We start from the raw sequence: 22554 nt of genomic DNA on the forward strand, positions 1-22554 counted from the left end.
TATATATATATAAAGTTAGCACTCTAAATGAGATACCCATATATAAATGTACACTTATCAGTGCATGTTCAACTGTACGCCTAAGATGGCTTCACGTTCAACACGGATCGCTACAACAATTTTCGAAAAAGACTGTAATCAAGCAAATTCGCTATCCCGACAAGCTAGAAAAAATACTTGATTTGGCTTGGTTCTCGGTAAAGGATATCAGTTAAGTTTTTAAGCTTCGAGCAAAGCTGTCACCAGTGGGTACGACGTCCATTAAAGCCGTTGCGGCCTAAGCATTAGCAGGAACGATATCCAAGAGGAATTTCCGCACAGCTGAGAAGTGCCTTGTAATGCCGGCCGGAAACGGTGCATACATATCTTTCTGTCCACAATGCCCAAACGACTCAATTATAAAAACTTCGCAAGTACTGGCTTCTTTTTCCTACGCCTACGTCACAGAAGGCCAGAATGATATATTTGGATTGGCATAGGCGTTTCTAAATCAACCATTCTAGTAAACCACACTGGATTTTCTATATCAGCTGGAATAGAACGATGAGGTGTGATAAAGTACTGCCAGATCAGACACATTTTTCCATCATGGGCGCGATTGGGGCGCCAGCTACAAAGACCAGTCATAAGGCGACTGCAAGTCGATGTCTGTTTCAAGAGAACTTCACTCCATCTTCCGAAAATGGGGTGTTAAACACACCTAGCCACACTGTCAGCTAGCATCCAGAAATTTCTCCGTATTCACCTGGTTTGCCTAGTGTATACGTGATGAGACGCAAGTGCTCGTCAGCCGCACGAATTGAACGTCAGGGAAAAGCGAAGACCCAGGCTGGCATACCTTTGCAAACGTGATTAGAACACAACGGATGAGAAGTTTGCTTTGCAACTGGGTCAGTTTTAAGAAGAATCCGCGCTGCTCCGTCACAGCTTCACACTTGTTCCTGTAAAGTTTAGGCTCCAAGTAAGCTGTTCCAATCACAGTTCAAAAATTTTCAATTTCAACACAGAGCATTAGCCAAGTGAAATACAACACACGCTCTAGTTTGCTGCGTCTCTGGCTACGAGCAGTTTTGTGCCGCTATTTTCCAGCAATGTAGGATAAATTTCAAAAGATCCAGTGGAAAAAAACCGTTGGTATAAGCTTTCTTTATAAGCCAGGGGCATTTAAGGTGGTGTTGCGAAGACCAGTCGGTATGTATGAATATCCTCCTCATTGATCAAACATGAAAACAAATATTTTATTTGGATTCTTGTGGGTTCATTCTTTGTAACCCTGGGTACACTAGATCTCCCCAGACAGGCCAAATGGATGGGTGCTATAGCAAAAACTAAACCCAATTATGCATAACATCCGATGGCTGCAATTTGAGAAACCTACATAGAATGGTATAAAGCTACCCTGCCTGAAAGGTGTCTCTTCAGGTATAGTACATTAATGTTTGCATAATACTTCCTACGAGATTGATCGGGGTATTCTATAAAAATTGCCCGGATACCCCAACTAAGAATGAAAAATAAAAACCAGCTGGGTTTTAACCTGACAAGCGCTTCACTTACACGTGACTGAACGTGGACAACTAGAATATACTTCGCTAACGAAGCCCACAGTAAGATCACCATTTGGAAGGGCACGTTGATGAGCCGTGCGTGCTTCTATAGCTTTTTCTGGACATCTGACGTTGAAACCAGCTAGTGTGAACTAGATTGTATGAAAGGGTCGTTTTTTTTGCTTTCCTGGAGAAAAAACTGGATAATATCACCGTTGACTAGTGACGGGAGGAGAAATGAGTGTCTGTCATCAATTGTATGATAAAAATTTGACAACATTCGCGCATGACAAACCGGGGTAATGTGATCATTAGAATCACTGACGACAACACGCAATTAATACAGTGATCTTAACTGCTATACAGAGGTGATTGAAGGAAGCCAGCATAAAGAATGGAAGGATAAAGGAGAAGAGGAGACTTGATGCGAAGAAGCCTTACGTCCCTACGGAAAATGGTCATGGATAAGGTGTCTACTCCTGTCGATAGCAATAAAATTAACATATCTGAGTATCATATCGAATTAAAGCCCCATCACGGGGTTTCTGACAGCGTCTTTTCCTAACCTAACCCGATATACGACCGATGCATAAAGACCGGCGAACTTTAGCTAGGCAGTCCGGCTAGGAGATAACAACATCCGTGCCATCGGGATCGAGTGCGTGCAGGATTCCCAGAAACATGTAAGCAGGAATGAACGAATATCCCAAAGCTTCTATTTCATGCTATCTCCCGCGAATCTGCCACCAACAATGGCCTGGAACGAAAAATAATGCGTAATGCATGCCTGGTAAGCTTGGTCAGCGGATTCACCCATTCTGATTCACCGAAGAAACAAATGAAAAATGCAGAAGGCCTTCATAATACGTTATCATTCAGTTTGCTGTGATTTCCGCTCTCTTGAAGCAGTTAAAAAAACTCGGCAATTTCCGCTTGCAACGTAAACTGCGGTTGGGAACAGTAGTTCGTCAGACAGTAGCCTGGATACTTAAACCGTCCATAGGCCAAAGTTCATATTTTCCTGAATGCCTTCGGATAAATATACAATTTGCACCGTAACCATGAGGAAAGCTGGATTTCAAAGCGATCTCACGAAGTACCGATTAAGAAAACGTCTCAAGGCTATGACAGCCGGAAAATACGTCTGATACTATTCAATTTAGGTTCTTGACCATGAAATATGCAAACGAAGCGCGGTATCTCATCAAACAAAATAAACTTTGATACAGTTGTGTGAATGTACAACAGGTAGTCTCCAAAAGTTGCACTAAGAACTTCACTGAGACACGGTCTGGCATTGATTCAACGTCACTGGCATCCGGAGCAACTGCTTCAAACAGATAACCATTAACATTACTGGACTTTCCAACCTAAGTGATCACACTGTTCCCTTCTTGAAACGAGCTCACTTGATAGACAGACTAGCCTTTGCTACTCAAGAAACCTTGTGACAAAGTCATTGCCCTTGCTTTTTAAAAATGTACTCTCTATGAAAAAATATCTTCAGGGAAAGTATTGTAATCAGCTTTAGTATACTTTGAAATCACAGTAATATATCGACCATTGTCTCACATCGTCCGCAGACGGGATATTTTCAAACGAAACTGAGTGTAAACTGTGCAGTCGCACTGAAATTATTTCCGAAATGAAGTTGAAGGACTCGGTGTGGTTTATAGTTACCGAATAGCTAGAAGGATGAACCGAATTTTACAAACAATAGTTTACAACTATGCTTCATAAATACAGCCAGCCACAGATAGTAAGTGAATTGTGTTCCCACAAGTCATGTGGTTTGATAAAAGAAAACACGTGCGTTCTACGACAATGAGTACGTCAGAAAGACAGACCCGAAAATTTCCGTGAATTTCGTCACAACACCTACCTGTTAGGAGTAGCCGCTCTTCAGGTTTCCCACAGGATACGTTGACTACCATTTCGAACAAGTAAGCACGGCCTTGGCTACCTTGAAAAGACTTGGAAATAAGATCCTGGTGTCTGGCCAGGTGGGCGCGACAGTGGACGCAGCTGTACGTGCGGTCATCCTCACTGCTGTTACTGCAACTACTGTTACTACTTGCGCTTCGACTTGAGTTGTGTCCGTGAGCTCCGAGGTATACTTGAAATGTTTTGACCATGCCAAATTCAGGTCCGGAGACTGCATGCAAAAATGAAGAAGATAAACTATCCAACTAAATGTATCAAGAGAGCCTCAAGAGACCAATCGTTTTTGAGCAGCCTGCCCTTTAACATACATCCAAATGAGGCCAGAGGTTTTCCTCTTGTGAATAATCCAGCTCACTCGCTCAGTAGCACTAAGACGCACGTGGATTAATCCAAAGTCCCTCAGAAATAAGGACCTGAAGTGGATCTAAGCATCAATGTCCTCAGTTTTTATTTGATGCTGGGCAATGTGGTAGCACTCCAACGCCTATGCGCCCTACAGCTAAGTTCTCAGAAATGAGTCCAGCCTCATGAGCATCTTATTTGTTTTAATGTGACTGAACAATATTCCAGTACATAGTGTTACTCGGCCTATTTTTTATATGAACTGTGTGAATTTTTCCACATGGGACGGGAAGTTCAATAGTCCAATGGTAATTCGACAGTGGGATCCATTGCAGTGCAGGGTTAAGAATACGCCGGTTTGAGTCAAATGAATCCTAACCCATAAGCAATCAAGTAAGATGCTCTTTAAGATTCTCGCGAAAGCAGGATTTAGGGAGAAAACCGATTTTCTGGTAAGGCATAGTATGTCCTATTGACCAATTGTGAATATAAAACAAAACGCTTGGTATATCAGCCGGGTATGTTAACACTGTGATATCATGATAGTATGCCACGTGTGCACACCAGGAGTGCATAACAGACAATTGTTCGATAGCAGCCGTGTCCTCACAGATAAAGTTGAGGGCCTGGCTGCGTTCGATACAATGTCATTCAGCGGCACACGCACCAAAATCAATAATTTCAGTGATCAACAATGCTTAAATTGCAACATGGTCAACGCTTCTCTCAAGCTTTCAGGTCAAAAAGTTAGGAAAAAATCTAAAACACTGCGAATGGACAGTACTGTAAGGAACAGCCACAGGAAAGTAGACTGTTGCAGCGGCGCCCTAACGAGACGGAGTTGTTCCACAACCTTACAAAAAGCAGAATAATTAACTTGGTGAAGTTGGGCGACTGTGGGCGAGTCGGCTTTAGAATTGTCCTCAAATTCTATCAACATAAAAAGACATAAAAACCCTGTTAGGGTGATACAGTTACACAGTATTCTTAGGACATCTTACGCAGCAGTGGAAATTACAGGTCCTAATTTTCAATACGGAAATTCGTTGCCATTTCCAACCTGTACGCTTATAATTTATTTTCCTGAGATAACCCCCGAGAATAATCCACATCACAATAATGCCGAACAATGTGTTTGCTTGTCCGGAGCTCTTGCATAGGTGTCGTTCGGTGCACAAAAATCACAGGCAACGTGTCCACCCTGAGCATTGAGGATGCACAAACAACTAAAAGCACATAAGTCAACAGCTGGACAACGGTGAACGGAATCACATGCTGACTGACTTATGTCTAGCTGTATGATAGTGCGTAAGAGAATATTGAAATAGCAGGCCAACATAAAATGAAGGTTCTACCGTCTGCTAATTCGATGAAACAAATGCAACCATGCGGAAAGGAAGTGACGGTGTGAGTGACGTTATTAGTCCAGTTACCAGTGAACAACTAGGTGGTTGTATTATCAAAAAGGTAGATAATTAACTATAGTTCAAACAGAATGGACATGCAGTAGTGCGTACTGAGAACAACGATAATATCATCAGCGGAATTTGTGATTCCATCACTGCGACCAGGAGGCACTTCCCAGTGAAAAGCTAAGTCGAATAACAGCTAACAAATCACTAACCGAAGTAGGTGTTCAACAAATGTGCGTAGCCTTGGTTCACTCGTGACGGAAATGGTAGGGGTGTTTTTGTATCGCGGTTCTGTTGGTTTTTCCAGACTTCTGCCGGTAAATGCCACTAGATAAAGTAACGCTATTGTTGCCACAGTCATATGACCACATTAACCTATGGTTCGTTTCCTATCTGTGACATGGTTTTATCGATTTGGCAAAGTTCCTTCGCAATTAACAGAAGCAAATTCACTCAAATAAAACAAGCACGCATTAATAGATGGATTAAAATGTGGCACACCACTGAGATGCTGGCTAGTGCATAGCTTATTAGGTTTTGACCAAAACAAAATCCAACTTCTTGAGCAGAGCGGTTAAGCTCAGTAGTCAGATATGACTGACGCTAAGTAGTATTGACTCAGCTTTCTTTAAAAGTCCAACTTCTGGATCAAATACTTTGGGTTAATAGTCCACAAATATAGTCTCCATTATTGACAGCAACACCAGAGAGAAGACTGGTGCTTCAGTGGTGTACAACCATGTCAATCCAACTGAATTAAAAGAAGAAAATTGGGCAGAGACTGGGGCTAAGGGCTATACTACAACAAACATCCGAGGTACCTACACTTCCAGCACTGAATCAGACAATCTAGATAGAAACTGGCAGCAAGAACGCCACTGACATGTGTTAGCCGCCATTTCGTTCAGTAGATCCAGGCAAACACAGACGGGCCCGACCCTAACCTGCAAGGGCAGCACCCAAATTTTAATTAACACCATTTACTCCCCTCTATCACGTCAAGCTGTGTCCACTATTAAGTCCCCTATCAGAACAGGAAATAACGCTCTTCTCGGTATTCGGTAAATCGGTATGGGTAACACACGATCCGGTGAACCTAGTTTACGGTCTTGGATGCATTCTTTGAGTGAAGTACCATCTGTTTCGACAAAAATCCGTCTGCTGACCACCTCATTGCGAATTTGTTGTTTTCAGCCGACTCCCACCATAGTTTCGATGCCTCAGGTCCTCCGTCCGAAGTGCCGGAGTCTCAAAAACATACATCATCATCATCATTATCACCATCGCACTCATCATCAACAAGAACGCCACTCACGTTGACTAGCTGCCATATCTTCCAGCGACTCCAACAAAACATAATGGGGATCATCCAGGAAGACGAACCGCATCGATAGCACCCAGACTTTTCGTAATATACTCTATACTCGTCTACCAGGTCAAGGGTCGACTACTTCTCCGTTTCCGCCACTCTGAATTAAGCATGGTAAACGGCATTCCCTTCGGTAAAATGTGCTTTGGCATGCGCAATACATGGTCCAACCAATGCAGCTTCTGGTGCTGCGAACGTTCTTCGTGGGAAGTCCCAGTTGCGCAACCGAATACTCACTTTCTAACTACCTCGTTACGGACTCGCACAAACCAGCCTACACAAACAGTGGTTCTGAGACAACGGTTATCGAACACCCGAAGACGTCTCAGTTGCGCTGCTCGAAGATGGCAAGTTTCACAGCCATACAACAAGACTAGCTTAATAGTAGCACACGGTAATACACACGCCCCTTAGGATTCATGGAAATACCACTTTGACGCCATAGGTGTTTCAAATTAGCGAACGCGGCCCGAGATTTTCAGATTCGCGCACTAACCTCATCTGCCACGCTACAATCTGAACCAACATAACTCCCGAGATAGAAGACACCACAAGATAAAGGTACCAAGGTAAAGGGCACCACAACATCATGTGCCCCTCCCTGGATTGTGAGTATTCGGTGACTGCACTTCCAGGAACAGGACTTTATACTCTGTGGGTGCAAAGCGCATACCGAAAAACGACATGAACTTGACCAGTTTAAGCAAAAATACCTTTCTTCTCCTCTTCTCCTAAAAGTGATGCCGTCCGCAAACCCCAGATCAATAAGGTTTTCGTCATCAGATATTTCAAAACCAGTGAATTGAACACCTTCCAGTGTTAATCTTGTTGCCTCGTCAATCACGAATGGAGGGGGCGGGCACCCCTAAAGGACAACAGTTTGCGTACCGAAACCTCTTGAGAGCCCTCTGTAAACTATCACACGCACGGAAGTCTGAGCATGTTAACTATATCAGACCGGTCAACTGAGTCGAATGTGCCTTGAAAATCCGGGAATACGCACCAGTTTGTCTTAGCATCTGAAGAAGTGTGAAGATTTGGTAAACGCGATCCCCACCAGGCCGCAATCCTGCATGCTGCTCTCCAGTCAGTGTTGCACAAGCCACAATAAGGTGACGAAGGAGTGACGCCAGTAGGCCCGCTACAACCCGCGTTAAACTCATCTTCCTGTGACTACCGAACTTGCTACGAGCCTTTTTGGAAATGGGCACTATCACCGATTTTCCGCAGTTGCCTGTGACAGTCTAGCTTTCCCTATTGCGGCAAGCAGATCTGACAGGCGATGATTGATGACTTCACTCCGGACCAGGAACTCGGTGGCGCTTGACAGAGGATATCCAAACATAAACCTCCATGGCCGTAGGCGGTTCCAGATTCGCCGCTGAGGGTTCTACGTCAGTTGTATGCTTCAGATGAATGGCAGTGAGTTGCTATGGTAGCTTCTATTCAAAGTATTCGCTCCAGCGGTCAAAGCGTTCTACTTTAGTCAAGGTGTTCACACCACTCTGATCCTTGAAGGTTTAACTTGCACGTGGATTCCGGGAGCTAGCCGCATAAATCATCTGAAATAACCCTCGGGTATTCCCGGCCTTCTGGGCTTCTATTTCCTCAGCCTTCCGATTCCATCAGGCTTCGCAGTCTGGGCACACTATCACTGGACGTCTGATAATTCGTCAGGCTAACTTACGTTCGGAACGTGCGGGTTCCGAGATTCAAGCCGTGACACTGTAGTAATTGATATCCAGTACTTGGTAGCGCCATGTCATGGGCAAAATTCCAAGCACTGAGGAAGAATGTAGCGACATTATCTCACCTTACATTTGCCTGATGGAGGAGCGGTTGGAAAAGTAATTTGAGAACGATTCACGTAAACTAGTCTAAAATTGAGACCTCTCAGTCCCAAATTCGAAGCGATTTATCCTCAGTTGATGCGGTCCTGGAAAACGAAGGGGGAAGCCATTCAGACGGCGAGTGGTCGGAATGCACAGATGTGTTCGCATGAAGACGTAGAATAAGCGACACTAAGAGTTTGTTTCAAACGGGGAGGTGTAGGCTAATCCCTGGGTGGCAGCTACAGTCACCGCGATCCTCCTCTTTGAAACTGGGAACCAAAATCGACTTACACCGGTTGGTTGCAGCAATCTCTTGCGTCAAAATAGAAGTAAATAAAGTAGGATATGAAGATTTCAAGTCCATCTTCGAACAAAGTGGAATGAAATTCGTCAGGGGAGGCAGCTCGGTGTTTAATGGGGGACAAAAGGAATTCACCGATCACCGAAGTCATCAAGGGTTTCAAGTTCACTGTCCGTGGCTGCACTGTGAGCCGAGAATCCGGTTGAGTAACCACAGAGAGTCAGTTAAATTAAAAGTGATCAACTCAACGGTCCATGAGCTCTTCTTTCCTAGGAATGAGTCAGTCATTTTGAGTGGCTGTTCCGCTCATCGGTAGCCCGTCTCCTCACGTTGCACCTATCAGCTGGAACAGTTTAGGCGCATTCCAAGAGTCCCTCACCTCCTCCAGCTCTTCGAAATCTAGACCCACAAGGCTCCTCAGACCGCGCAGAGGCTGTCTATCAACCGAAGGTTGACAGTTCGTTGAGTATCGCCGTAATCTCGACCAGAGAAGAATACGTGTCTGAGCTTCGGGCAATTTCAGAGTGTTGTTTGAGATCCAGTGTTTGAAACTGGTTGGTTTGAACCAGTCTACGGGCGAAACAACAAGCACCTTGCAGGGATACAGAAGGTAAATTCGAGTAAGAGTGAAAATCAGAAGACGTCTTGTCCAAAGGGTATTTGTATAATTGTTTCATATCAGGATTCGGGAGCTTTTCAATGTCCAGGCGAGGTATTCGCACCATGTGCACCCACAGAAAATCCAACAAGAAGCAGAAATGAACAAAGCATGATCCGAATATCCAAGTGTTCCAGTACGTGCGACGGCCAGTAATTAACCCACGCCACCTATATCTAATGCCAATGTGGTCTACCTGTGTTGGAGGTTGGCTCGCATGCGGGAGGCAACATGTGACCAAGCAGCTTCGGTTGCTTCGAGGTTACTACTGCACAGAAACAGTTCGTGTTCAACACACAACTGCGGCAAGTGTTCGCCGTTGCCCGTGCGTCTCGATTCGTCCTGAATGACCATCCAAATGAGTCTCAGCAGCGCTAAGTCTATATACTTGCGCATTCATAGTCCCCGCAACAACAACCATAACTGAGCTCGTAACCCACCGAAATAGAGCGCTTAAAGCTCTTCAAGTGTATCCCAGCTGGTTTGTTAGGGCATAAACAAATACAACGAAGAGCACAATTATCAGCGCGTTTGTGCGATAATCTCATAGACATTGCCAAATGGGCCGCGAAGAGATTACCATCAATGAGGCAACCATTCAACCGGCTACTATCTGCGTGGCTTATAACAAAGTCAGTCTTAGCAGAACCAACCGCAGATGCTTCTGGATCCCCAGGGGTGTGCAACTAGAAGCGAGAGGAAATCAATCGAGGGGTAGGTTCAACAACGGCACTTGGGATTTGAATCCTCGTCTCAGATAGACAGCAACATCAATGGAAACTAAGTTCAGTGCACACGGAAAAGCTGTCTGTTGTCCAGCATGTTTCAGAGTCCGAATATTAATGGATGCCAGCTGAAATTAGTGTAGGAGTTTGAAGGGTGAGTTCAAATTATCTGTGGCTGTGGCGGCCAAGTCACTGGAACCAGTGACAATGGAAGTCAAACGTATCTTTCAGTCCTGAAGAACTGGTCTACGGAGAAGTCACTGACAACGGATAAGGAGGAGAACCGAATATGTGGAAAAGAAAGATATCAGCAGTGGTCTGTTTACGTTTACCCACCCTGCCGCAGGCAGCAAGTAAAGCGACCCGATTGATGGCACCAAGTGGCAGCCAATGCGGCATAAGATTAGTTGTAGGTGTGGAGTTCACCTTCGTGCGTAAGTTGGAACGCTGCTATGATGTCCAGACCTAGGGAAGAGGACGACCGGGGTTATCAGACAAAGCTTTTGGCTCAGAAGCCTAACCCTAAGGCAGCAGTGATTTGCGTGAGTCCGTCAGATGAGCTTAAATTCTTAGAAAGCAAGCTGCCTCCCCCAACCTATAGGACCAGAAGACTGTATTAGTCAGACATTTACGCACTGACCAAGTGGCTTACTTTACTGGGGCTGAATCTTGAGTTAGCTCTTGGAACGTCACCCTGTAGCTGCCTGAAGTGGCAATCCAGCAGTACTGGATCCAGTACCGCCTCTAGCGACAAACACCATGGACAGATTGGATATGAAGATTCTGCGTCTGATGTGACCGTAATGACTCCCATCGCGTTGCCAGTTGTTTATATGATTTTCTCCTCAATCTGTTGACCTCGATGGTATCCAGCTTTTATTTAGTTGAGTCGGATGGCCTGGACAGACACCTATAAAGCTGATAAGACTGCTTCTTCCACCCTCGTATATTCACCTTCCAACAAATCTTCATTTGTTCACTCTCCGTATCCAGCAGTCTTCAAGCCGGGTGACTCCCATATGGTTGACCGGAAATCTCTATCTGTAACTGATAGCTACATAATCCAAATAAGTCCATATGTGGCTTGCAGCTGGTGGCCTCCAAGTAACTCGATGTGAGCGTTTGTTGAAAGTTGTTATCAGCCAAGAACACACGATTCCATATGTGCCTGCAGCTGGTGGCCTCCCAGTAACTCGATGTGAGCGTTTGTTGAAAGTTGTTATCAGCCAAGAACACACGATGTTCAGCATACAAATTAAGAAGTCGCTCCTTAATATCCGGACACTGACCATGGGTCTAGTCGCTTAAATGGGCATTCACGTCATCAGTCAGGATGATTGCATTCCTTCATCTCAAAACTCAGCTCTTCACAGGCCGACCTAGCAAACCGCGCACGAATTTAAAACCGCTTTGAGCAGTTCCGATTTTACCCAGCGTGTCGTCTCATCAAGTACAATAATGAATGTATAGTACACGAACGAGGCTCGCGGTTCAAACGCCATAGTATGCTGGAACTGACCGAACGAACAATTTAGTCCCACAGTCTCACAGATTTACATACAACGGTTACTTCTCAGTCCTGCGGCTGTACTTTACACTTATATGAGGCTCTGTAGTCACTTAATAAATACTGGTGAACTCCAGCTACCATCGACAAACCTTTCTCAGCCTCGTTGAATCAACCGGCCTTAGACCATGAGAAGGACACGTCGTTTCGGCCTAGCATTCTTAGCATTTGGTGCTACTTCTAGTGCCAACATTTTGGGGCATATGGAAACTCCGTACCTCAGACTTGCTTGATCGTACGTATGCGTCCCATACAGAGCCCGAGCCCAAATCAAATCACTTATGCCATATGAAATGCTAATAAAAGCCGACTCGACGCTACCATGCCATGAAGCTGAAGTTCTCCAGTTTAGTGTATGCACGATGAGGATGTAAGTGCTTCGCAGATAAGGACAACTGTCTAAATTGTCGATTTATTGTCAATTCCGACTGGACTGGATATTGTGGGGGTGCACATAAAAGTAAGCATCCAACGGTGAATTCTAGGTTGTTATATATCTTGTTAAGAAAGTGTCTGAAGGTACGATGGGAAACCAGGGCCAAAAATATACCCGGGAAAATCATACACGTAGCCAATTATACATAACTCCTATAGCTAAAACTTATTGTATGCAAGAAAACCTTAAATTAGAGACACCAAGTATACTGGAATACATACAAGGCTGTCCGAACTGGACAAAAGGACAAGCGGATCGCAGTTGAGCAGGCCTTTGGATTGCGCGGTAATAAATAGAGTCCATCCGACAACCTATCATTTACTGCGAAAAAACAGCCGTGTCAACCTGAAGTCCTTCAAATCGGTCTACCGACAGAAAATTTTCAGGATGAAGTAAAGATCCAACATAAACGTCACAACAGTGGTTTCAGGAAGCTTTTGCGGGCAGAATTATGATAAGATTTTCCATAATGTTTCTTAGGAAACCCGAGGTTTCACCCGAAAATTGGTTCACCATTTTCAAAGATCCTCTTGGAACATGCCCGCTTTTATCTTTAATGTCTCGTCTTATTCTTCCACCTCCAGGTCCCTTCTGGCATCCATTCCGTGGTTATGTATTCGCAATGGTGCTAGTCGTGATGAAGTCGCTTTTGTCCGTTACATCCTTTCCCTTTCTTTTCATCAGGTTCACGTCCATTTTACGCTCTGGTGTGCGGCACTCTCGGAGCAGTTATTGTCTCCGTCCAACGCCTACTTTCCTCATTGGGTATCGTCAACATTTCATAGAGATTGATACCTAGATCCCTACACCAAGCACGAACAATTAGTTGACTACACTGTTGAATACGCTTCCAGAGCATGAGGGTGGCAACCTTTCCAGTAGGGCCGTGACGGGTTTATTGTAAGGGGCCTCAAAAATGATGGCCGCGTAAAGTCGCAACAGAAACTTATTCTTATCTCATCCACGTCAAACTCACTCTTTTGTGGGAATCGACCCAAATTCCCCACTCTGTGATGTGCGTCTCTGGTACCCATGAACTTGCTCACTTGGGCCCAATCCACTAGCCTCAAACCGACAATCCCTTGTCTGGCCCGACCCAACCAACAGCCAAAATTAGTCCAGCAAAGGCAACAGGTTAATCACAGATTTGCAGTGAGGGATCTCCCATCAGCTTAAGTCCGGCGATCTGTTAAGCCCGCAAAAATTATGAACGGCCTCCCACCATCTAACCGATAATGCTGCCGCTTTCGTTCACCGAGCCTGCACACCCGGAGGACCTTTAGAGATTTCTTGACCTACCAAACTACCTAGTTGAAAGGATAACCGGTACTTTGGTTCTTCGAAGATGCCACCCTTACTAGCACTGTGTTGGAGGCCAGGCAGAAAGTTGCCATTATACCAGAATTTCCGTTTTTAAAAACGATCCCTCGAGAGGCGCATTCAAATTGGTTACTCAGACTATAAATACGCCCTCGTTTAAAGATAAAGAAATCATCCTTGCTTGAGAAAGAGCTAAAATTGGCCTACTATTCCGGCCCTTGAAGAAACTGCAGAATCACGCAGTTACACCAAACTTGCCGCATGTTCATTTACGAACCCAATCAAAATTTCAACCAATTGGAAAAAGTTTGGAACCGACTGAGAAGTCATCGTTTAAGAAGAGCTTGGTAAACAATCGGTAGTTTTTATTTGGGCAAAATTTCCATGATGATATAAGTAGCAGACATAAGCGAGAGCGCGCACATTTCTGGGTATGACGGGCGATCGTTGGCAGTTAAATCAGGACACTGCATAGCTGGGGCCTACTAAACAGCGTCGGATGTAGACACTGGCCTAGCAGTTTCAATAAGTAGTCAGGGTAGGCAATATCGGGTACAGTTTTGAGTAGTAGGTCCATCGTTCACCATTAGATTAGGTACGCATGCACAAGGACACTAACTCAACAAGTACGATCAATAGCCAATTTAGATGACTTTGAGTACAGTTGCGAGTATAACAGGCTGTCAGATGTGGCTATCACGCATAGCTGAGGCCTTACTTTTACCGGTCGGCATATATATTGCACTGATGTTTACTGTAGCTAGCGAAGACGACCGACATCGCGTACAGGTAAGGGTATAAAAAACCATAATCGACCACCGGGTTATGTTACTGTGCATAGGTGCAGTCTCATTATCAACGTTGTGCATGCACGCGGGCCTAACAGTCACAACAGGTAGTCGATATGAGTGAAAACTAGTAGAGATACGAGTACAGCGGGCTGTCGTTGCTCATTGGATTGGGCTGCCGCGCATATGTGGGGAACCGTAATTAGCGTCGCACATAGACACGGATCCAGCAGCTACAATAGGTAGTCGAGGTGAGTGACAACGGCTACCGTCATCGTTGTGGCGGCTTTATGGTGGTCACTTCCTACAGAACGTCATAGTTATAATAGGAAACACGCCCACAGCTATCTCGTAACACTGTATTAGCTACAAGCTAGTTCTGAATACCTGGGAAAGGGGATCATCCACAGATGGCCCTCGCACTGCCACTGCAAGTTTGTGCTGTAATCTAACTTTATTGAACTTAATGGAATATGAGATTCATGATGAAAATGTGATGTGAGCGGGTTCGCCAAACAAAAATATCCCATTTTTTTAAACCTGAGGTGTCTAAAGTAAACAAACGCCTACGACTGATCCTATAGGGTGGCATTTGCGTTGAATACTCTGGAGATGATATTCTATTCTTCAGGAACGCCAAGGAACGCCAAAATATGCCAAAGTGCGATTTCTTGTTTTATGTCTCGTAAACCGGCAAAAAATGCAAATCGGCGATGGTTACTGACCTCGACATTTCGCTCACTTAAGAAATGCTGCGTACATGTCACGGGAATGTGCAAATTGATTAGACTAACTCCGCATTAAAATAGCAACGTCGAAAACCCTATGGTTTCGGCGAACTCAATTTGGGTGTGCCAATGGGTTGCGGCGACTATGATTCTGCATCGGATTCGTTTTGAGCCAGTGGGCCTCCGTGGCCAACAAAAATTCCCCTCGCCTGAAGAATCCCACGTCCTCGGCACGGGCATCTCCGAAATGACGTCCATTACGAGGTTGTCTAGAAACCAGCGTATGCCGGTGAAACAATGGCACAGCTTTGCTATACCTAATTGACGGTGTGCTCACAACTATTTCCTTCGTCCTTCTGGCTGTGCGCATGCACAAGGACACTAACTCAACAAGTACGATCAATAGCCAATTTAGATGACTTTGAGTACAGTTGCGAGTATAACAGGCTGTCAGATGTGGCTATCACGCATAGCTGAGGCCTTACTTTTACCGGTCGGCATATATATTGCACTGATGTTTACTGTAGCTAGCGAAGACGACCGACATCGCGTACAGGTAAGGGTATAAAAAACCATAATCGACCACCGGGTTATGTTACTGTGCATAGGTGCAGTCTCATTATCAACGTTGTGCATGCACGCGGGCCTAACAGTCACAACAGGTAGTCGATATGAGTGAAAACTAGTAGAGATACGAGTACAGCAGGCTGTCGTTGCTCATTGGATTGGGCTGCCGCGCATATGTGGGGAACCGTAATTAGCGTCGCACATAGACACGGATCCAGCAGCTACAATAGGTAGTCGAGGTGAGTGACAACGGCTACCGTCATCGTTGTGGCGGCTTTATGGTGGTCACTTCCTACAGAACGTCATAGTTATAATAGGAAACACGCCCACAGCTATCTCGTAACACTGTATTAGCTACAAGCTAGTTCTGAATATCTGGGAAAGGGGATCATCCACAGATGGCCCTCGCACTGCCACTGCAAGTTTGTGCTGTAATCTAACTTTATTGAACTTAATGGAATATGAGATTCATGATGAAAATGTGATGTGAGCGGGTTCGCCAAACAAAAATATCCCATTTTTTTAAACCTGAGGTGTCTAAAGTAAACAAACGCCTACGACTGATCCTATAGGGTGGCATTTGCGTTGAATACTCTGGAGATGATATTCTATTCTTCAGGAACGCCAAGGAACGCCAAAATATGCCAAAGTGCGATTTCTTGTTTTATGTCTCGTAAACCGGCAAAAAATGCAAATCGGCGATGGTTACTGACCTCGACATTTCGCTCACTTAAGAAATGCTGCGTACATGTCACGGGAATGTGCAAATTGATTAGACTAACTCCGCATTAAAATAGCAACGTCGAAAACCCTATGGTTTCGGCGAACTCAATTTGGGTGTGCCAATGGGTTGCGGCGACTATGATTCTGCATCGGATTCGTTTTGAGCCAGTGGGCCTCCGTGGCCAACAAAAATTCCCCTCGCCTGAAGAATCCCACGTCCTCGGCACGGGCATCTCCGAAATGACGTCCATTACGAGGTTGTCTAGAAACCAGCGTATGCCGGTGAAACAATGGCACAGCTTTGCTATACCTAATTGACGGTGTGCTCACAACTATTTCCTTCGTCCTTCTGGCTGTGCATTCTCGCCCACTTATGCTTTGACCCTTAGGGCTATGCGTTATCACTACCTCAAATGTCTTTTACACCCTTCGTATGTGACACTAGTTTGTTCATCCATTTTTAGCTTATGCCGTATGTTTCAGACTAATCTTGCATTTTGTCTCCACTTTGAATTGCTCCATCTCTTTATCTCAATTGTGCTTTCCGTGACCATTTACTTAAGCGCCCAAGGTCACCCATAGCCAGCAACGGTTTTCCAGTTTAATTCGAGTTAACCAGCTTTATCACTGGGCTAATCGGAACACGTTCCCCATTGTTATGCTTATGGTTTCCACAATGGACGAGTACTTAGCACCTGGTAGGGCCCACATCGTTGATCGTACTTTCCCCCGTTTGGTAGTTCTCCGCCACGTTCATATTTTGAAGGCCTCAGTTGATATGCTCCCTAGAGACTGCGGAATAAAGCTGTTATTGGTAATACCATCATTAATAGGCGTTAAGTCAGGCATGCATTCGCACCGTGCTGTTGAGTTAAGTTTTCTTGATGACACAGGTCACAACTATCCCGCTCTGTTCGCACAGTTATCCGTCGCATAAAAACATACGTGATTTCATCAAACCTTAACATATTGTGTAAACAGTCAAAATAATTCGACAAGCTTGGGTGGTTTTCCTCCTGGCAAATCTGGTGGCATGCACGAGGTAAGAAAACATCGTGTGGTGGACCAGTGCGCCCTTCAGGGAGGATCGCCCCTCTGAGTCTGGCTTTTAACTTCAGAAAATCAAAAAAGTACTCCTGTCTTCTGTTTGTTGCTGCTAGTTTTGGGCTCGTCTCGGTTGAGTTATGCACCTGGCAGTGCCATAAACCACAGATGAAAAAACCGGCCTCTCATCTGTAAAAAAACAATAGAAAAATAAAAGATACTCTGCAATGCCCATGGCTTACATCGGCGAGAAAATGCTGTACCTGCCTTCGCCAAAGCCCATTTCGTCATCCAAACAGCGAATACATCTACTCGCCGCTCCCAGTGGCTTACACGAAAGTCTTCATCGCTATGCACCATCTACAGATTAGAGCTGATAGCAGTGCTTCGGAGACTAGTGACTATTTCTCTTGCACACATGTTCTTTCCTGATATTACCCAACTCGTATAATAAACACCAGGTTAGCCAGTTTTCTCAGAAGTCCAGTCCCGCCAGCCCTTATGCATCTGATTCCCATACCACGCTTCTGCGCGCTTATATCGGCTTTACTGGACGATTTGTAACGTAATATCGTATGTTAGCAAACTCAACCCCTGGTCGCTGCCCTGCTAAGTACAAATCTATCTATTTCACACTCCATACAATCACTTGTCATCACCCTAATTGCAGCAGACGTCGGGTTTTTCATTCTGTGTATATTATTGCATAATATCCCATTTTATATCCCTTAAAACTCACCATGTTTTGCGAATCTCCCCCAATCCCCTCATCTTCCCTTATCTTCGGAAGTGCCCGTTTTGGGCGACCTGGTTAGCTGATATCCACTCCAACTGGCCTATGATCTACAACCCCGGGAACACCAAGCGGACCAAGAAAATCTACAATCCGATATCGGTTTCATTCCAGCTTGATTCCTCGACCAGGCTGAAATGAATACCGCTGCCCAATGAACTGCACATCCCAGCCGAATCATCTCAAATGTGGTGACGGTCACGGGGCTGTCCAGAAAATGAAGTATGTCTGGTCAGTGGTGGCACGGCACTGCCATACTCAGTTTGCTGGCACACCAGCAACTGTTCCATTCCTCCTCCCAACCGAGCCCTCTTGCCTACTCGTTCCATTGACTACAAACACGACAAACTCCCCAACAGACCCCAACAACCTCCATGACATTCATTCCAACCTGTTTGACTACTCGTTCGAATTCAACCACTCGTGTGTCCCCATCTAACCTAACCCCCTGCATATGGCTTCCCTACGACAGTGCAACCAGTGAGTCTACTTGTTCTCAGATTGCGCCACATTTTGAGGCCAATTCGCCATGTTCTCCCTATTCGAAATATCTCATCTCCACCTCCACTTTTGGCCGTGGGACAGACCCACGCCGAAAATTTCTCTGAAACCGTTGTTCGAAGGAGGAAAACTTTAACATAGAGTTTTAACATTTGATGGTAATTTTTCGGGCGTATGAGATCTTCCCAAACGGCCGCAGTTTTGTTGGAAGCTGTTTAAATCTACTCAATCCACACGATATTCAAGATTCGCAATATTCATATTTTAAATAGCTGCTATGGCTAAGCACGTGAATGCAGAGGATGATTTTGTGGAGAATTTAGCTGGTCAAAGGTTTTTTTTTTCTAATGCATTTCAAGTCGCTTTGAAAGAGTACCAGACGAAACATTTCGTTGTTTTCGTCCGTACAGACTCCAAAAAGAGCAGCAATTTGCTACTTTTGTTTGAAAACGCCTCCTACCGTTGCGGCAGACATCCCTGCAGACGAAGCAGAAGCCGTGGAATTCGTCGCACCTAGTAAGTTAATGGTTGACTGTGTATACGTTGTAGCACACGTCGTACTGATTGTCCGGCAAGGTTCCACGTTCGCCGGTACCATGACTGCTTGAGGGTTACTTCCTACTACCTGGAGCACAACCATCCACGCAGCAAGTTTATTTTTGACAGGCTCCCCATCAACCGGCGACTGACAAATGATGAATTAAAGGAGTGTTCTACCCTTTTGAAATACGGTGCTCCGTCATCGGAGATTCGGCAGTACGTCGCCGACCACTTTGGAAAGGTACTCACTATCAAGGATGTGCGTAACTATCGCGTCAAGTGTCGACCCCCATTGTTAAGTTGGTCGCTGGTTACCTTTTAGTTGGTTTCTTAGATGATATGTCGTCCATCATAGCCAAGTTTCGAGAGTGCGGTCGCGTGCTGCTGGTGGAATCGGAGGGTGGCAGATATAGTCACCTGTGCTTTTCTCGAACGCAGCAGATAGCACTCTTTAGACGTTTCCCGGACGTTGTAAACGTTGATGCTACACACGGTACTAACCGTCTTGGGTAAATAAATTTCGAGCCACTGACGTTCGCTGTTAAGTTACAAGCTTTATACATTCCTTGTGACAGATGGCATGGGGATCGGTCGACCCGTAATGTATGCCTTTGTCGAAAGCGAGCATTTTGCGCCATTGCGCAAGCTGTTCAGCTTGTTCAAGGATATGATGGGTGGACAATATGCAGTCAAAACGTTCGTCATGGACAAAATGACTTCACAGATGCGGGCTGCCAAAGCTGTATTTGGCTGCGACGTAATGCTGTGCTATTTTCACGCACGGCAAGCCATCCGGAAGCACGTATGTTTCATAGCTTTGGTGTAACTTTTGCAGACAATTTCCAACCACAGTCGACACATATTCCACCGCATGGCCCGCTTTGATAATGCAGCTGAGTAAGTGACTGTGCACCAAACACTAATCCCGTAGATTTCGCCACGATTTGCAAATCTTGAGGCGAACAGATCCTAGTTTTGTCTCTTATTTGACTGCCCACTGGCTCCATATCACTCGAAAGTGGGCCATTCATGCACAACGTGGGTTGGTACATTTTGGGAATGTGACCAACAACCGCCTGGAGAACGCCAACGGGCGTTTGAAGAGGCGCGTGCATCACTCAGATAGCCTAGAGCATGCCGTTCTGAAGGTCGCTCATCACAGCGAATGGCTAATGCGGGAATATGAAATGCACACCACTTATTGTTGTGACCGTCGAGAAATTCGGGAGGGAGATATCTACGTTCTACGTGTGGTTTCCCGGATGACGACATACGCCGCTAATCAGGTTCTCAGGCACATTGGAATATGCACGCCAAATCTGCTATACAAGCAGACAGATCGCTTCAAGGTGAGAAGCCCGTTGTTAGTAACAGTCAGTTTGTGGTACAAACCCCCAAATGTTCTCAGACAGTAAACACCTCGGCCGGAACCTGCACGTGCATATTTTACCAATCAATGTGGCTGCCTTGTGTACACCTATTTTCAGTATTCAGAGGCCACTCGTTCCCATGCGGTAAGTTGATTGATCGAACATGCAGTGTCTAGGTCAATTTCCAATCCATCAAAGGTGGCTTGCCGAATATAACCTACCGGAGGAAGGAGTACCTTTATCTCTGGTTCCAAAGCCAGATCCATCACCAATAGAGCATTTGCACAAGCAGCTTGATCGGTTGGTTGGCAAACTGAAGCTGCTGGATCCGCGTAAGGCTGCTGGGTGAATAAAGCGTCTGATTGTCCAAAGCCAGCTGATGTTGCGTCAAAATGCAATTAGTGCACAGGACAACTAGCCTCTGGTGATAGATGGCAACCGCAAACAACCACGATGGCGTTCGACGTCAAACAACGCTGTTTCCTGTGGTCTCTGTGGCCAGCCAACTGACCCCGCTGATTGGTGGTGTCAACGTGATCGACTTCCGTATCACCGTTATTGCCGCGGCAATGAGCCCCGCCCGCTGTGTGGAGAAAATCTTCAGGCGCGTCCACCAAGTGAGTGCACATGTATAAATTAAACTATTCCCATTAGTTGCCGATCAGTCTACCTACTGATCAGCTAAAAGAGCTTGCTTTGATGTTGATTTTGATCGGTCCGTGGAGGACAAACCGAGTGTACCCCGTAAGACAGTCACAATCAAAATGTTTTGTCCAGTTTCGGAGTTAGTGGAGACCTGTATTTTGAGGCCTAATTTCTTAGCATACGCTTTGCAGACCTCGCTTTCGAATCCCGTGATGACGAGGAATTCATATGATTGTAACTCAAAGGCCTCAAACGCCGAACCAATGAACCCATGGCAATCCGCAACGACAATACATTTATCCCTAATCACGGTAATGGGAATTATGAAGCACTAGGTAAGCAAACAAATAAAATTCCATTACATCCAGATGCTTAAATGCTGTTCCAGAAGGTTAATTGCTTGCCCATTTTCCGTTACAGAATCCTTGTCCCATGAAGTGGATCTTAAGGAAATGAAAAATGGAGCGACTACAAATGAAGCGTGTATCAGTGACGCCAATGAATAAAACGCAATTTGCCAATGGTGGTTTCGTAAATTCATGGCGGGGGCGGTTTCAGCGGTATGGTTATGGAGCGCCGTGGTTGGCGATTTTATTCCGTTGCCGTGCATAGGTGAGGCCCCAAAATCTGTGTCGCGAATAGCGGTTACGCTAAGTAGTCGAGGTGAGCGACAGTTCATTGTTTCGGGTAATGGAGGGATTGGTCGAGGGGCTACAATCAAGGGTAGAGTTGGGATTGCGCTATCAAAATAGGTGGTGATTGCAGTTTGACAGGTGATGAACACCACTGATCGTTGAGTTAGTCTATTATGTGTTATCGGGGCATTATGGTTAGCTACGAGCATGTGTGCGGCCCTGGCAGCTACCATAGGTAGTCACGTATGTTACGTCAAATACAGTTGCGATGTTTACTGAAGGTAGCAAACATAAACGGCATCGAGTAAGTATGAGTACGACGATGAATAGCCAAGTTAGGTGACTTCGAGTACAGTTGTGAGTATAACAGGCTGTCAGATTATGCTATCACTCATAGTTGAGTCCCTGTTTATACTGGTCGGCATGTATTTTGGAGTGATGTTTACAGTAGGTAGCGAAGATAAGCGGCATTGCGTATAGTATGAAAGACTCTCAGCTTTATACTAAGCGTTGCACATAGACTCAGTTGCTGCAATTACGATAAGCAGCCAGGGTAGGCGATATCAAGTGCGGTTACGAGTATGACGGGCAGCCGTTGGTCGTTAAGACGTCACGCATAGCCCAGGCCTACTAAACGGCGTCGCATATAGGCACTGGCCTGCCAGTTTCAAGTCAAGGTAGACGATATCGCGTACAGTTTTGAGTATTTGGTTAATCGGTCGCCATCAGATTAGGTATGTATGTACAAGGACGCTGAATCAACAGGT

At 45.3% G+C, this 22554-nt stretch overlaps 1 protein-coding gene across 1 annotated transcript in view; it reads right to left on the reverse strand.

Moving 5' to 3' along the window:
• The window catches only part of T265_13391 (hypothetical protein), a gene marked incomplete at both ends in the record, with an annotated part of 28024 nt that extends 15595 nt beyond the window's left edge, over nt 1–12429 (reverse strand). Inside the window, 2 exons of the mRNA XM_009168660.1 lie at nt 3430–3702; nt 12355–12429. Coding sequence (XP_009166924.1) covers nt 3430–3702; nt 12355–12427 — 346 coding nt within the window. The remainder of the gene's footprint in view (nt 1–3429; nt 3703–12354) is intronic.
• Between the last annotated feature and the right edge of the window lie 10125 nt (nt 12430–22554).

This window comes from Opisthorchis viverrini, assembly GCF_000715545.1.
Source record: "Opisthorchis viverrini unplaced genomic scaffold opera_v5_62, whole genome shotgun sequence".
Classification (NCBI taxonomy): domain Eukaryota; kingdom Metazoa; phylum Platyhelminthes; class Trematoda; order Opisthorchiida; family Opisthorchiidae; genus Opisthorchis; species Opisthorchis viverrini.